The sequence below is a fragment of the Coffea arabica genome, chromosome 1c (assembly GCF_036785885.1).
Source record: "Coffea arabica cultivar ET-39 chromosome 1c, Coffea Arabica ET-39 HiFi, whole genome shotgun sequence".
Lineage (NCBI taxonomy): Eukaryota > Viridiplantae > Streptophyta > Magnoliopsida > Gentianales > Rubiaceae > Coffea > Coffea arabica.
In genome coordinates this window covers 7,200,076-7,218,035 of record NC_092310.1, presented here as the reverse complement: position 1 = coordinate 7,218,035, position 17,960 = coordinate 7,200,076, and the positions used below count along the sequence as shown (strand labels likewise).

At 34.8% G+C, this 17,960-nt stretch overlaps 1 protein-coding gene across 4 annotated transcripts; it reads right to left on the bottom strand.

The window, feature by feature from the left end:
* Window positions 1-2,139: 2,139 nt before the first annotated feature.
* LOC113704866 (prohibitin-3, mitochondrial-like) lies at window positions 2,140-9,719 on the bottom strand. 4 transcript variants are annotated; one of them, XR_011816764.1, is made up of 8 exons: window positions 8,173-9,719; window positions 7,898-8,001; window positions 5,868-6,527; window positions 5,386-5,416; window positions 5,207-5,280; window positions 4,949-5,101; window positions 4,116-4,172; window positions 2,140-2,470 (listed from the first exon to the last, which is right to left on the bottom strand). XR_011816764.1 is itself a non-coding variant. In XM_072054566.1 (7 exons), the coding sequence occupies exons 3-6, from the start codon at window positions 6,466-6,468 to the stop codon at window positions 4,995-4,997; spliced, it is 813 nt and encodes a 270-aa protein (XP_071910667.1). In that variant the 5' UTR covers window positions 6,469-6,527; window positions 7,898-8,001; window positions 8,173-9,719; the 3' UTR covers window positions 4,002-4,172; window positions 4,949-4,994. The 4 variants fall into 4 exon arrangements, 1 of the variants encoding a protein (XP_071910667.1); XR_011816761.1 differs by having other exon boundaries at window positions 2,140-2,441; XR_011816767.1 differs by having other exon boundaries at window positions 2,140-2,375.
* Between the last annotated feature and the right edge of the window lie 8,241 nt (window positions 9,720-17,960).

Here is a 17,960-nt window from a genome sequence, read left to right as displayed (position 1 = left end):
AAAATCTCTTATTCACCAGAGTTGCTTAGCTCGGCCATTGATATTGATATTTCGCCCCACTTCCCATAAAAACTGAATTCCACGTTCTATGTTCTTTGCGAAAGTGATAGGATTAATTGACAAGAATAGTCATATAGAGAACTGTAGAGGACAATTAGGAACTCAAAAGGGTTATTGATGTTAAATTAGTTTTAGAACTTAATGGTTATAGTAAATATATTAAGGAAATTAATAAACAATAAGTGAATTTGAATTAACCCGAATTAGGCTCACAGCTCAAATATCCTGTGAATCAAATAAGAATTTCATATTTATCAACTCAAAACTCATAGTCTAAAACTCAAAAATGATACTAATCATATGAATTGAGTCTGAGCTTATTAAAACTTGACTGGGATGGCCAAATTGACAAGTCTATCGGAAGAGAGCTTTATTGCTTCCATGCAATCTTGACCACCTACTTCAAATACAGACTATACAGTGCAACTATGTTGGGGGCTCATTAACGGTGTAGATCTCATGGGAGCACTAGAGTTCCACTACCATGCAATAATAAGACAAAGTGTAACTTTTACAACCTACCAATGAACTGATTTTCTATGTACACTTTGGCATTTGGAATTTTTAAGGTGATAAAAAAAAAAAAAGGAATACGAAGGACAAATAATACTACTATTTGCCAGCCAAGGGAACAAGTAAAAGATAGTTTGGTGTTAACAATATGGAGTGATTTACTGCCTTTGAATTTGATACATTAAGCAGTATAATAAATGGTGAGTGACAATTGACAAAAGGATATGATAACTACTATTTGTCTTTTTTTTTTTTGTTTTAGAAGTTTGTAGAAGCTGAATCTGATTTATCATGATGGCAAAATCATGTTAATCAAGTAAAATTGTTCGTTATCATTCACCAAATGTGAGAAGTTGCTCAGTTCAAAAAAGATACTGTATTTCTGAGTTCAAAAGAGCAAAGACATTTGTTTTGAAATTTGAACCATGGAAGCAAACCAAGAGAGAAGTGAGGTGACAAACAGTAGACTCAATCCAACAACACGGACGGAAATTGATGTTAGTGATAGTAGGAGCAATCCTGTTGGTTCACCTTCTGCATCCACAAGAAGGAGAGCAACACCTCCATTTTTGGAGAAGGTTTATGATATGGTAAGGAAACCTGAAACTGATTCCATCATATCTTGGAATTCCACTGGCAACATTTTCATTGTATGGGATTGCTACAAATTTGCTGCTGACATTCTTGGAAAATATTTCAGGAACAACAACTTCTCAAGCTTCATTTGTCAACTCAACACATACGTGAGTATCCTTGAACTGAACTGTTCCCTTTCGTTTTCTCATTTTCGTTTACTCTTCTTTAACGAGTTAATAATCTTTTGCCTTGTGTAAGTGATTTTCTGGACCAATCTTTTCTGAAGTAGCAATTTGTAGTGTTATGTTAAGAGTTCTCGCTCCTTGTATGCACTTCAAAGTTGCCTAGTTGAAGCAACAAGTCTAGAATACCAAATGAATTGCCTACAAATATTAATGTAATGTTTTGGAGGCATCATTTTTTGCATCTTCTGTGCAATCTGCTCTCACTAAATGGTCTAGTATCTCGGTTCTTTCTTTTTCAGTTTGTTTTTGCTTAGTGATATGAGACAATAACACAGTATTCTTGGAATTGAGTTTCTGATATTAGAAAGATTAAGAAATAGCTTATTGGTTCCGTTTTAACATTCTTGGGGTTCAAAAAGATCAATTACGATAGGTTGGAGTACCAGAATGAATGGTTCCAAAAAGGGAAGAGAGTTGGTTAAAGAAGATTATAAGAAGATATCAAGGAGCTCAAAACATGTATCATCCTAGGACAACAGAATTTAATTCATGTAGAGGATTTGAATTTGTGTGAAAAGCAGAAGAAATTGAAAAATTTAATGCACGAACATGATGCATTGAAGGTGGAAATGATGAATTTGAAAGAGATGCAAGAAACTTTAGAGAGTGAAATGCTAGTCCTTCAGAAACATGCTCAGAGCATTATGTTCAAGCAACAAAAAGCGCAAAAGTATATGTTCAAAGAAGTTATTATGGCCAAAAACGGCCTACTGAGCACTGATGCTATAAAGGAACAAGGATCAGATGGACAAAATGCACTGAGAGCTTGTAAGGGCACTTGTATGAAGGTGAAACATCACGTTGGAGCTCGGGAAAGTCTCCAAGGGCAGAATCAGGTATGGAAAAGGCACTGTCAAATATTGACTTGAGCACTCTGACTCAAAAAAAAAAGGAAAAATGTACGATTTCCTGATCTCGCCATTGCAGATTATTCGTTGCTGAAGAAGCAGCTAATGGATGATCTAAACTTTGAGAATGTGCCTGAGGAGGAAAGAGCAATGCTTCAGGAAAATCATGCCATTCCTTTGGAAAATTTGATTGAAGGATCTGCAGATTGGGCTGAGTTAGTGAAAGGCCTGAGCAAGAAAGCAAGGAGTTGAAGAGTTCATTAAAATGGTATTACCTAGAAAAAATATCCTGTTATTTCTTTTTCACAAATGTGAACACTAATATCTCTAAATCACTTTTATCTGCTAATCTGTGTAGGCGAATAATCTTGAAGGTTCACTGGATTGCCAGAACATTTCGTGCAAAACTAGTTCAAGATCAATTTAATTCCTTTACGGATACCAGATTATGTTCAGCTTTTATTTTTGTCTCCTTTCTTTATTTCTCCTTTCTTGTATTTCTTTCCTCATCTGAACATTTGAATTTGTATTTCTCAAGACCTACTTTAGTTTTAAAGTAATGATGCCTTGATCAGTTGAAGCTACATTTGTTTCCAGCTCTTTTTGAATGCCTTATAACTGCAGAGCTTTGAATCTATGGATCAAACTCCTTTTTATTTATCTGTTTGGATTCTATTGACCATAGCAATACTGATAACTTGAATACCAGAATTTCAATTGCTAAAAGCTAGTATTGTGTTATATACAAATATGTATCAATCAATTATAGTTGCATTGCACTTTTTCTTTGAACCAAACAAAGTATAATTGTAAGTTTCTTTCTATCCTGATCAGTCTATCTCTTATACTGTTGCAAAAGCTCCCATTTTTCAGAGAAAATGTTCCCAAGTAATGGTCTGTACCCTACTGCAGTAAACATTCTAAACTTATAATTAAGCTGACCAGGGCTGAGAGTAAAACGCTTTTGATGAATTACATGGACCAACAATATCAGTTTGAACTTGAGAGGTTTGCTTGTAAACTTATACATGAATTTGTCCCTTGTTTAAAAAATATTGTTAAATTTCAGAGCTTTTTCTATCACAGTACTAGAAAATAATCTCATTCACAAATCACAGAACTTGTACTCATCTCTCTCTCTCTCTCTCTCTCTCTCTCTCTCTCTCTCTCTCTCTATTTCTTCATACTACATTTGGATATCAATAAGATAACCAAAAAATCCATAAAATTTATGTAATGGCCAATATCATTCCAATGTAACTCGTCCAATGTCATTCCAATCTCCATCTTTTTTTTTTAATATATAATTTTATTATTCAGCCCCCAAATCTAGGCATCTTCAATCTGGTATCACTACAACAAAAATGACCTTTAACGGTATTTAAAGATGTCAATGTAAATAATCTAACTTGACACTTTACCTTCTCTCACACCTCGGACGAGTATCGTTCCTTCTAATGTGGGGATAGGCTCGTAACATTCAAAAGTGTCAGGAAAACTATACTGTTATAGTATCCCATCTGCCAACAAAAATCCCTTTTTTTGATAATCGAAAGTGTCATTACATATTGCTTTAGAAGTTGAGTTATGCTGACACTTTTAACTGCCAGAAGTTTTTATTTTTATTTTTATTTTTTGATATAGAAGCAACCTACAGGTAGTGATTCCTGGTATACATTCCGTCAATCAGAAACCCAAGGGACTTGTAAAATTATCCCAAAGAGCAGAATGCATATAGTATTCTAAAAGCAAAAGTCAATGCTCAAATATAATTTGTTGAACTAAAAGTTAGTGACAACTAACGTAGCAAATCCCTAACAAGTACAAACTTGAAAGATTCTCATGTGCACAAACTTGAAAGTATCTAGCCTACCTATATATGCTCCACAACTACCACGACTGCAGCCAATCCAGTCATAAGCAGACAAATCTGAAATAAGAGAACATATTATCAGCCCATCGTTGCGTTCTCATATAGACGTATGCTCACCTATATATTTCCTATCATGCATAAGGCATAACATCAATAGGCATCATAGTAAGACTTACATTTAGCTTTAAAAACATATACACCAGTTACAATAATCGGAGAAAATTTGAAATTGCACTTTGTCCATCACAATGTACTTTCTTAACCACATAATTGAGCTAATCCTCACTTGATTAAAACACAGAATTGAGTGGTTGCTCTATTAACATGGGCATTTAACTCTAAACGTGCAAAAATAACACAAGAAGAACCATGTCCCGTCCTCATATTATGCCTTTAAATACCGCCCTTAATGTGGAATTTAGTCACAAATCACCATATTCTGACTCCATAAAAGTTTTATTATTAGCAATATAAAGCTCAATGTTCAGAAGCACATTTATCACATCAAAAGTTTGACACACATATAAAATGCATGTAAGAAACCAAAGTGGAGGAAATCATTAAATTACCATCCGTACCATGTATCAGATTATATAGCTTATTCTGTTGATATGAGAATTAATAGATATAGAACTTTCAAGGGTAATATCAAAAGAATATCCGTCTCATATTGTCGATACAATTTCCAAATTAACACCCTGTCAAAATTACTACAACTTACATATCAAATTGCAATTTCTTGTCCAAACTTACTTGAATTGTTTTACCTATAGTTGGCGAAAGAAGATTTTAGAGCACAAGAGAAAAAGAAATAGAAATAGAACATCCTTTACCTCCACAAAGTCAGTCCCATTAGCTGCAAAAAATGGAAGACCTGCTTCACCATAGCTTTTGCAAGAAGAGTTTTCCCAGTTCCAGGGGGGCCATGGACAGTAGCGTCATGAAGCCTAGTATTAAGCAAACGACAGCAGTCCTGGAGAATATTGCTGCACTCCAAAAGCACCAATATTACAACCAGAGTACCTTGTCTCCGGCATCTTTTTCACTACAGAAAAGTTATTCTGAATTGGCTTTAAAACCGTGGAACATACCTTTGAATTTTGAAGTACCAAGACTGCTTACTGAACCTATCCAGTTCCCTCTTAACAGTGGATTTCCAATGAAACTTGAAAGGGAAGAAAAAGGAATAAATGTCAAAAGATCACCTATATTCCTTCTTGGTAAGAAAAGAAGTAGACATCACCTATATGAAGCCCCGCTTGCCACATACCTATCAAGTGGAAACCTTGAGAAGTTTTTGCCTACAGGAATAACCCCAGCAAAATTGTTATAAGAAACATTCCTGTGGAAGAGATTTATCAGTAACTGCAGGTGCTTCAAATGAAAGAAAACATAGGCAGGATGGACTCACAACGTGGCAAGGCTTAAACAGCTGGTTAGTTGATCATGAATTTCTCCACTAAATTATTTAGAATACTGCAACATTAACACCCAGACAACAATTTATGATGATATTTACTAAGAAATCGTAACATTTTATGCACCTCACCAAAGGTTTGCATTCTACTTGACATTTTATCGAACAAGTTATGGACAACAAATCCATAACAAAATAGTCACATTCCACAAGTAGACAACCGAGAGGAATAAAGCTAATGCACAAAAGCACGGAGGACTACTTGGACCAATTAGTTACACTTATGCTTTTAGTGTTCGATGAATTGCCTCAAAAAAAAAATTTCTTTCTAGTACCAGCCTTCATAACGACAAACTTGGAGCGCTTAGCCTCCTGTTGAGCCACCTGCTTCTGCTCCACGGCCTTGGAGAACTCGGCCCCATAGGACAAGTGAGTAATGGCGACGTCATCCAGCACGATGTTGAAGTCCTTGGCGCGGTGAACCAAGCTGTCTCGAACCAGAGTGGAGACGTGGGGCCTCTCTGTGAGCAACTGATCGGCGTTTAACTGGGCGACAACGGCCTTGAGTACCTCATTGCCGATAGAGGGAAGCACTTTCTCGTCGTACTCGAGACCAAGGGTTTTGAAGATGTTAGGGAGGCGGGAGACCTCGGGTTTGACCATCTGGATATCCTTGGTGTCGGAGATGGAGAAGAAAGTGTGGGGACGGGTACGGATGTCAAAGATGAAGGGCTTCTGGAGCCAGGGGATGAGGAAATGAGTACCCTCTCCAATGGTGTCATCGATGACACTACGGAACCGGTCGAAGAGGACAGCCCGCTGCCCTCCGTCGACAATGTAGAGGGAGGAGTTGAGGACGGTGGTGCCAATACCCAAACCAAAGGCGGCACGGGCTATGTTGGCCAGGAATGAAACTGCTACCTGGCTGCTACCCATTTTTCCCACCAACTACGCCAGAATCTGACAACAGAGAGACAGAGAGAGGGGGAGGGGGACTGGAAATGGTGGAGTCGGAAAATGAAAATTTTGAGTAAGTGTTTTGGCCGGCAGAATGAAAATTTTGAGTATTTTACAGCAAATGAGTCTTCCGCCAAGTATTGAAATATCAAGTACATAACAATTGAATGACAAACAAGTCACAAATATGAAAGATAAACGACACATAGTATTTAACGTGGTTCGGTTCCACCGTTGAGACTACGTCCACGGAGAGAAACTCGTTCTTTATTATGAGAGGAAAACCCTGTATAAGAATACAACTTGAACCCAATCCTAATTCTTGTATACCATCTCTCATCTCTAAAAAAGCCTTTCTCACTATCCCATGTATAAGGGTACATGTCACCCTTGTGTGCCCTTGTGTGTCTCTTTGTAGTATGTCAACCCATCTATTTATAGAGAATATTATTTGGCCAAAATATCAAATAATAATAGAAAATCAAATCTATTTCCTAGACTTGTATAGAATAGGACTTCTAATTCTAAACAAAATAGAAAACTCCTTGGCTACTACTTTAAGTAACTAAAATCAATTAGGAAACTAGTTACTTCCATATAAAATAAGAAACCTACCTAAAAGAAATTAAACCAATTTCCGAACAATATTAACCTTAAATTTTCCATTTCTGAAGCCATGGCTTCATCAAGCCTAGTAGAGGAATTACTTGGCATTCCATAACCAGGCTGTAGATGTCATGGTATTGGATGCATCATAGGTGGTGCAAATATAGGAGCGGTATCTAATGAATGCTTGGAAAGTCCACACTGGAACACTGATACGTGCAGAATCACAGATAACATGTAATAATCAACATGGCTGCAAAGTGGCTTATGCCAAGTTAGGCAATAAACAGCATTCATAGAACATTATGCAGTTAATGTGGTATTGCAGAAAAGAAGTCATTTGTCAGCTTCATTAGAGCGTCTTCAAGGCCTGCTATAGTCTACAATGTAACATCACGCTTACATTGTTCTCTCATTTTTATTTTTTTTTAATTGTTAGTTATACATAAACTATACAACTTGCTCTTTCTTAATTTAATAAATTGTTATTCCATGAATCCAGTTTATCTTTAATAAATTCTGGGAGTGTTTGGATACAAAACGTATCCCAAATAATATTTCGCTTGCATCATAAACAGAAAAAATTGAGTTGAGGGTGCATCAGAAAAAATTCTGAAGGAAATATGACAAAGCTGAAGCAGCACAATTCAGCATATAAAATAGCTATCACCAAAATAAAATTCAGATAATAAAAGCATTCAAAGACTAATGGAATCAAGCAATAATAGCAGCTTTATAAACCAACATATAAGCCTATAGATTCCTAAGCAAATAGTCAGCTGTAATCCAAAATTTGACTTACCCTTAAGTCCTCATATGCCCAATAATACTGGGAATATTTTCCTCCAGGGCCACTTGCCAAGAGTCAAATAACACCAGTATTTTGTCTCTAACATGCATATCAGTCTGCAAAAAGAGTTGAAACAACTCCATTGGAATGAATCCTAAGTGACAGCTTAAGCATGCATCCATCCAAAAAACAAATAAAACTTGAAATACTTTACAAGTAGGGAAATGAAGGTCCAAAGAAACTAAGATTTAAAAAAAAAAAAGAGAAGAAAACAAAACAAAACCAACCTCAATTAAATGACTTCTGAGGGCTTCAGGTTTCATGGGTCATATCTTTGTTAATCCTGAAAATAGGTCACGTTAACCATTTTGAAGGCGTATACTTAAAGAGTATATAAACTTCCACAGTCTTACTAGTGCAATTGCACAGCATTATTAAAAAGACTTTCTAACTACTCCCAACTCCATAGCAACATTCAACTATTTGAATGTGATCACTATTAGAGACAACAAACTTGCAATTTGTACATACTCTATGGCTCATGCCACAGGCAATGCTGTTTTCATCACTGATAGATCATATACAGACCCATAAAAGATTCTAAGTTGTAATTTAACAGGAGCACCCCAATGAAGACACCCTACTTTCTTATTCAAATATGCAATATCATGAGCAGAGGATATCTAAATCGAACAAAATATTCTTACAATGAACTCACAATCATGCAAATAACAGAAATCCAATTGAAGCCAAAATATTACCACGCTATGTCATACTTTCAGAAATGGCTAGTACAGTCCTAATCAGCAAAAAAAAAAAAAAAAAAACCACACATGTAGAGTTATAACGTAAGGGAAACTAAAATGTTTATTAATACTCAAACACATAGTCCCTTGCAAACGAAGAAGAGAAATAAACTTGAAGCAAAAAGGGGTGGAAAAGAAACACTAAACCACCAGTTTTTCAAAAAAATCCTTTGAATAACCAAAAAATACAACTAGCCAAGGGGGAAAAATCACTAAATCGCCAACTCTTCAAACCCTAGAATTTAAAGATATTTTGAAACACCAAACCAAAACATCACAAAAAAACAAAGGCATATTCAGATACAAAGAAACAAGAAGTGAAGAGAAAAGAAAAATCCCCTGAAAAATTTAAAAAAAAATACAACCAGCCAAGATACAAAAAAATCACTAAATGATCAGCTATTAAGCCCTAGAATTTCAAGATCGAACATCACAAAAAAAGCAAAAACATCTTCCCTTGTTGATAGCGAAATATAAAAAAAGAATCGAAAAGCCAAAAATATCGAAATACTGCTTGATATTGATATTTCACCTGCAAAAAAAAAAAAAAAAAAGAGGAGCAAAAAATTTAAAAATAAAAATGAAGGCGAGGGAGTGGAGATCGTGGGAGGGGTGACGATGAATTTGAAATTGAGAGAGGCGGTGGGGGAATCCCAGGGCTGTGGGAGAAGGGAAACTTGTGATGGTAGGTGTAGAAGGAGTTGATAGAGGACAAGGAGATGATATAGTGGCAAAGAAAGAGACAACAAAGAGAGCCTAAGGAGATAAAGGGCGAGGGGGTGGAGATCTAGTGAGGAAGGGCAAATGCCGATGACGGCGAGGATCTTGCAATGGGATTCGAAGTCTTAGAATCCCAGGGCTGGTGGGAGAAGGGGGACTTGTGATGTTAGGTGTAGAAGAAGCTGATAGAGGAGAGGGAGACGAGGTGGTGGCAGAGAAGGAGAGAACGGAGAGAGTCTAAGGAAAAAATAGAGAGAGAGAGAGAGAGAGAGAGAGAGAGAGAGAGAGAGAGAAAGGAACGGAAAACAAATGAGAAGAGAAAAGAAAGGAAAGAAGAGAGGTGGCGTTTTAGTCTGACCTACGTCTCGTGCGATGCACTAAACAGATAACAATGAAAGTCACGTGAGGACGACGAAAGTCACGTGAAAAACAACCAAACTCTTGGCTTTCACAACCAAACTCTTGGCTCTTTTATTACTTGTGTAGATGAAGAATTAAAACATGATACTTTGAAGAAAATCAACAATGCATGTCATTGAATGAAGAAATACCTTTCCAATGGACCATCCATATTTTTGTACAGTATTAGATTAGATTAGATTAACTGAGAGGCCCTTTGCGATTGTGAAGGAGAAAGTACCTCATTAATAGGATAAGATATTGGGAAAACAACTATGACAAGCAACTGAACAACTATTGACAATTTCGCACTAATACTCAGTCCATAACGAGAACACACGGCGTGGGGAATAATCTGCAAAAAAAAAGTAAGCATTCCTCATAAAGCTGCCAATTCTCCAACCAATCCTATTAGATGTCTCAAATACTGCACAAGATTTACCTCTCCAAAGGCAAGAATGAGGGTGATTGATATTAATATAGTGGCCCAGGCAGGGAGGAGAGCCTTAAGGAAGATTGGTAAGCCTTATCCAAAAAGATATGATTTCAGTTGATTTAACCTTATATATACTAACAATGTATATTATCACGGATCGATTGTAACACACATGTAAAATTTAGATTTCAAATTCAAATTCAACTTCAAATTTAAATTAATTGTCTCGTATTCAACTCTAAATTTATATACACTGCCAATGTATAGAAAATTAATCCATTTTAGTTTCTATATGAAGAACAATTGAATGCCAAAAATTACTTATCAGATGTTCAATACATATATCTCCATTGTCAGGGAGTTGCATATGAGGAGGGTACACAAAAGCAAGTGTTGGTTTTTGACGATAGGCAGAATCTTCACTGCAAAATTGTATCGAGCCAAAAGAAATTAAAAGCAGAGAACAAACTAAGATGTTCATTCCTGAAATGAAGCATTCACTATAGAATAGGTAAGATTGTGCTTGAGATATTTAGACCGAACTTGCATTCTTCCTGCCCTTCGGCTGACCTGCCTTAACAAGGACCTCAAGATCGACAAGGCTAAGTGACACGAGTCCAAGGGTGAGCCCTGACATGAGGCCTGCAAATGCCACAAGTCCCGCGGAAATGACTAATATACCCAGAACATGGATTCGCAACATGGCACATCATTGGCAGCCATTTTGTTGTATGATCAACAGAAGTTCTGTGAATGGAGTATAAATATATAGGATCTGACACTTGCAAAATGATGGTAAACAACTAAGTGGATCAGAACAACATGGTGCAGGTTTATTGCTGCCCATAATTGCATTATAATACTATATTCTTAGCAGAATAAAGAAACAAAACAGATGCGGATTCATGACTCGATCGTGAAGGAAGCATCAGTTACATGTTTCGAAAACTCGGCCGAGTCGTCACCGAGACAAGATCTTGACGAAACGATACCGAGATACGTGACTCGTCGAGAAATCGGTCGAGACGTCACTACAACGGGTTAAAATGGTCGAGTCACACCGAGTCACTTCAAGTTATCCCGAGTCAAGTTGAATTCAACAAAAAACCTTTAGAAAAAAAGGAAAAAAATGATTAAAAAAGGGAAATCCGGGGACCTCTTTACCGACTGTGTCAATCTCATGTCAAGTATGCTAGTACTGATACTCCTTCATACAGGGAAAGAGATGTGAGTGATGGGCACGTTATAAAAGAGTTCATGGTACCGTCTTTAGATTAATCATAGTGATCCCTATTCTATTACCTTTACTTTAATTGGAACCAGCTCATCCCGCAGTACCTTCATTTTACTTTTCTTTTCTTAGTACTATCTAATTCTCTAAGCTCTTTTGCTTTGTTTTCAAACTTTTAGGTTGATTTGGTTCTTATCTGTTAGCTCTAAATAAGAAGATATATGAGCAGGCAGGAGTAAGCACTGCGGGAAATCCTCCGGGTAGCTACAAGGAACTTGGGATTGGTTGGATGACCGGTTATCTCTGTGCAATTAATTTCATTGGTCTTTTATGTTGATTCCACTCTTTTAAAGTACATGTTCACGAATGTATACGACATTTGTCTTTATTGTTGGTTTTGTTCATTTTCCTATATTTTTTGTTCATCAGATGTGCTGCAATTTGTTAAGTTTAACATCTTTTTTTGGTCAAGTTTCGCTCTATTTTTTGAGGGAGAAATTTGCAAAGTTGCATTCATATCTGTGATTTGGATCTTACTCTTAAATTAGCTGCACTATATTAAATGGATACTTCCGAAGATTCCAGACTTTTTGCAAAACATTGATATATTGGTATATGTGTATCTGATATAGCTAATTCACTCCAATTTGGGCCACCAGTGCTTGTGAACCATCCATGCAGGTTTTATTTCTCACAACCTGTCTTACCCTTAATAAGTTAGTATGTTACTTTCTTTATATCTTCCGCTTTAAATGAATTGTGTAATGTCTCTATCTTTCTTCCTATTTGTTGCTACTATCTTATTTGTCTTTGTAAATCAATACACGCTAACTAAATTGTAACCCGATTCAAATTCCGAATAGTAAATTTTAGTTTTGTTCTGGTGATGTATATGTGTAGACGGGAGAGGTCCGGATGTTCAATTTGGGAATTTATGGTACGTCAAATTTCTGGTAGTTAACAGCCTTCTTTAATAGCTATAATGTAGTAACTGATTATTCATCTCTAGGAAGCAAACTGTTAGTACTTAGTACCATTGTAGCTTTTGAAGATCTTTCTTTCTTTCTTTTTCTTTTTATTTCTTTTGGCTTGATGAGAGGGTTTGAGAATTTAGATTTTTCTTTTCTTGGTGGTTTATCATCTAATTTAGTTCCTCAAATTAATGAAAAATAGGTAGGTTTTGTATTGAAAGTGATGCTGAATTAGATTCAAATGTTAAAGGATACTTTTTGCTCTTGTGTGGTTATGGCATGTGTATAATATTGCGAAGAAATTTATGGGCATAGGCAAACATGTCTTGTCCAGAGACTCTCTCTCTCACATGTCTTTTTTTGTGGTTATAGGCATCGTGTCTTTTTTTTCCCCATTTTTATTTGCTTTTCTCTTTATTCTAATTGGATGAAGTTAGTCACTCAAATAAGATGGGAGGTTATTCATCATGTCATCCAATTCCACTCTTTTCAGTCTTAACATAATTTGCTACTGTCCTACTGTTGGACCACAATATTCACTCCAATTTGTGTTGAAATTTATTTTGGGCCAAACATAAGTTTAACACTTAGCTCACATATAATTCAAAGTACATAATAAATTAGTACAAATTCATTTGATATTTAGTGAAAATATTAAAATAACTGTTAGATCTTTTAATATAAAATTTTCTAAAATGCAGTAGTAATTGTAATAAATATTTAAAATTTTAAAGTTCTTTTAATAAATGAAAAAATTATCATTGTTGCAGGTTTACATTATAGATTAGATGTTTAACTTACTAATATAATAGAAAAAAATTATGACTATTATAAAATGTCAATTTGCTACTTGTTGTATTTTTTTCATATATCTTTAATTATTTTGTGATGTATTAATCATTTATATTGATACGTGTAATAGTTACAATGACGAGTAAAGATATTGGTTGGGAACATGATAAACCCGTGGGTGAGAATAGAAAAGTCCTGAGATGCAATTATTGTGGAAAAGTAATGCATGGTGGCATTACAAGGTTCAAAGAACATGTTAGTCATGTCACGGGACAAGTTGAACTTTGTCCAAGGGCCTCAAAAGAAGTTAGAGATGTAATGAAAATGCATCTAAAGGCTGGTAAGATTCAAAGAGCTACAATAAAATAGAAAAAAGAAGAAATGTTGAACTCTCTCCGACAAGAAAATATGTATAGTAATTTCAACATGGTTGGCGACGAGGAGGACGAAGACATTTCTGAAATTGATGAAGAAAGTAGGATGGCACTGGGAAAAAAATAGATGAAGCAAGCAATTAGAGAGAACCAATACTTGCAATTGTTAGACGAACAATGAAGGCATTCAGTAGTTGGGAGTCGACCTTCTATGTTTATGTCAGGTATCATTTGTAAACTAAAATATTATAACAAATTTGATATCATTTTATTAAATATAATTAAATAAAGTTGTAATTTATTCATTCATTTTTTAGTTGTTAAACATTAATGGGAATTTTAGGGAATATGGGTGTTGGTACTTCAAAACCAACGACTTCTGAAAATAAAAGATGATTGTCACGTAATTTCAGTGTCAGACAGGTGGATGAAATGACAAGTAGAGGAATTGACTCACATATGTTTCCTTCGAAACAAAATTCAGTCAAATCAATGTTTGCGGCGGAAAATATAAAAAGAGTTGGTAAGGCAGTTTCAAAGTTTTTCCATTTCAATGCTATACCATTTCATGTAGCTGACAATTCTTATTATTAATCGATGATTGATGAAATTGCCAAAGCTAGTTATGGTATTAAAGGCCCTTCAGGCTATCAAATTGGAAATGAATATTTAGACGAAAAATTTGAAGAGCTTGAGAAATATCTTGGAGATATTTATGATAAATTTTCAACTTTTGGTTGTACACTTATGTGTGATGGGTGGAGCACTCGTGCAAAACATCTAATAATAAATTTTATGGTATACTGTGATAAGCACATGATATACCATTGTTCAGTTGATTGTACCAATGTCAAGAAAACTGCTGATATATTTTCAAGTTAATGGATGAGGTAGTAGAGGTTGTGGGAGAAATAAATGTTGTGCAAGTTGTGACAGATAGTGAATCTAGTATGAAAGCAGCTGGACAACTATTGATGAAAAAAAGAAAAAATCTGTTATGGTCACCTTGCGCTGCTCATTGTATAGATTTGATGTTGGAAGATATTGGCAAAATAGATAATGTAAGAGAAACTATTGCTCAGGGGAAGAAGATAACAAGTTTCATATATAACAGCGACAAAGTAGTGAATCTGATGAAGACATATACAAGAAAAAGGGAACTACTACGTCCAGGTATCACTAGATTTGCAACTGAATTCATTTTTATGGAAAGTCTTCTTCGGCATTTTACAGAACTAAAAAAAATGTGCACTTCAGATGAATGGGCAGAGTTCAATAATACTACCAAGAGAAAAGTAGAAGCTATTAAAGTAGCTGAGTTGATATTGTTAGAGAAATATTGGAAAAAAGTTAGAAATGTGTGTGCAATAATGGAGCCTCTGGTCAAAGTTTTAAAAACTATTGATCAAGATAATAAGCCAACATTGCCAGGCAATGGATAGAGCAAAAATGGCTATTCAAAAGTCGGTGAAATCTTGGAAAAAAACGATTTGCGAAGTGATTGATAATAGATGGTACAATCAACTTCATCATGATTTACATGCAGCAGGTAATTTAAAATATTACATCCAATTTAAATACATGGTATATATATATATATATTTATTAATTTTGTTGTTTTATTGTATTTAGCATATTTTTTGAACCCGATCCTTCAATATTCTGGAACTTGTGAGTTTAATTTGGATGAAGTTCGAAAAGGGTTGAAGAAAGTCATTGCAAAGTTGGAGCCAAATTTAGATGCACAAGTTGATTCAATAAATGAGGTATTCTTTTGATTCTTTTATTTATTTATATTAATGAAAAAATTTTAAAATTTTAACACCTGTGTATATATTATTTTTGTAGATCAAAATTTTTGTAGACAAAAAAGGAGGATTTGGAAGTGCTATTGCAACAAGAGTGTTACCAAAATCTTTACCAAGTTTCAACTTAATTCATACTTATATAAACATCTAAATCATATTAATGAAGTTAATATTTTTATAATTTTAAAATAATAACAATAAATTATTATTATTGTTATCACTTTGTTTGTTTAGCTGAATGGTGGCTTAACTACGTAGAAGATGCGCCAAATTTAAGGAATATTACAGTGAAAATATTGAGTCAAACCTGCACATCCTCTAGTTGCGAGCGAAATGGGAGTACATGGTCATTAATTCATACAAAACTTCGTAACTGTTTGGCTGTTAAAAAATTGCATAAATTAGTTTTTGTGCATTACAATATGCGATTAAAGGTGAAAATTTTGATGCATCAAAGAGATACTAATGATTTCTACAACCCAATTGACTTGAATCACATTTTTCACCAAGATGATATATTGGATGATTGGATAAGAGAAAATGAACAACCCACATTGCCTGAAGATAATCTGGATTGGTTGGATAAGGGTATTCATCAAACTGAATCAGAAAGCAGTGAATATCAAGAACATGCCACTCAAGATACTGATCATGGCTATCGTTCTGGTATAGAAGCACAACGTCAATTCCTCAATGATTTAACTCAATTTTCAAGTGAGGAAACTTTCTCACACCATTCAGGGTCACAAAGATATAGAGGAGTCAATGATTAGATGCAAAATTTGGGTATACACCCAACCTATGAGCATGAATCTAGTCAAAACTGCAGTGCTAGTCAATTGGGATATGATTATGACCAATCATATGGAATCACTCCTGACTATTACAGTGGATATCGGTCATTTGATGGATCTGGACAGGTCGAAAGGTCTATTAGCATTCATGGTAGTGGATACTATAAAAAAGAATTATATAAATCTCATGATGGTTCTTCTTTTGATTCCAATAACATTGGGTTTTATGGCCATGATTCTACTGCATCATATGGTACTAGCGATAGTGTTAACTATCGAGGGTTTGGATACTACCATCATACTCAGCAATTCATCTCCAATCCAGAAGTTCCTTCATCTAATGATTATGGAACATCTAGTCAATTCTCACATCCAGTAAATACACCAGATAACTCGTATACACGACCTACTCAAGGTTCTATGCCACTTCCACATTTGTTTTACCATTCATCGAGAAATGTGGATGATTTTGAACTATATCGTCATTCTACTTGGTATTAACGGGTACGAAAATATAAAGTACTAGTATATCTTTTTACAAATTTGCCTTTTATCTAATATGATTTCTTTTTATTTTTGGCAGGAGATTGATCAAAATATTCCAACTTTATGCTATAAATAAATCTTTAGTTTGTATTGTTAATGGTTGATATTACTTTTGCAATTATTAGTTTTAAAATTGTGGTCTATGTTATTTTGATTTTATTTGTGATGCCATTGTTTAAAATAATTGAAAGTACTAATTGTGTTTAATATGTATCAAAATAGGACATTTTACAAATTTTCTTTTGCTGTTTTTTTATTATTTTTGTTTAGCATACTTTTTTTTATATTATTAACAATTTTTAGAATATTAAATGCTTTAAAATTTGAGTCTCATTGAGACCGCGACTGATATGCCGAGATTGATGTGGAACGTTCCGGGCCGCGACCGTGACTGCGACCGCAACTTTGAACCATAATTAGTTACTAACCTAATTTTTTCTTGCAGTGTTTGAGATTATGAGATAACTAGGAAGATGGCAAATATATTTCTCTTAAATGCACACTAGGCCAGTATCAAATCCAGTCCTTTAAGTATGCTTGTAGAGTGCCATATTATATTGATTAGTTAGCTTAGAGCTAGCACCAAACCTAGCATATGTTAAGATAATTGACTGTCCCTTCACTTTGTACAATAAAATACCCAATGCACTACCAAAACAATTAACTCCCCAACCTCAAGACAATCTTCATGTCATCATATCAAATAGAACCAATTGTAACTGGAGCAGTTAAGACCTGATGGAAGACCACTGGTTACAGGCTATGTAAGCAATCAAAGTTCTTTTGTCCTGTGCTACTTATTTGGGGTTTCTTCTCTATCACATAAGATGTCACCACAGTCATGAAAACAGTTGTAGTGTGATATTAGTATCGACCAAGGTTTATAAAATCAGAATTCTACCTTAGATCGTTTTGGAATTCATAGGGTCGAATGCTAGTTAGGATCGTAAGATTGTTAGATCCTACTAAACAATGCTAAAAATTTTATTTATTTAGTATACATTAAATGTTTGTGAAAACATACAATGTAAGCCAAAAAAGTAAAATTTTTCAACGAAAGTGTATAATTTTAGCATTATATGCTGATAGATAAAAGTTTGAGTCACTCGAGAATTTATTTGATTTTTTGGTTAAAATTTTGAAAATAAATATCATTGATCCAAATTCGTGAAAAATAAAATTTTGAATTCCAAATTAT

Bases quoted from the DNA above. Each gene is read 5' to 3' on its own strand.
- LOC113704866 (XM_072054566.1), bottom strand. From the start codon at position 6,468: ATGGGTAGCAGCCAGGTAGCAGTTTCATTCCTGGCCAACATAGCCCGT. The intron at 5,281-5,385 runs GTATGTGGCAAG...TTCCCTTTCAAG, and splicing joins TCAAGGTTTCCACTTGATAG to TTTCATTGGAAATCCACTGT. The intron at 5,102-5,206 runs GTATGTTCCACG...TTTGGAGTGCAG, and splicing joins TGGTACTTCAAAATTCAAAG to CAATATTCTCCAGGACTGCT.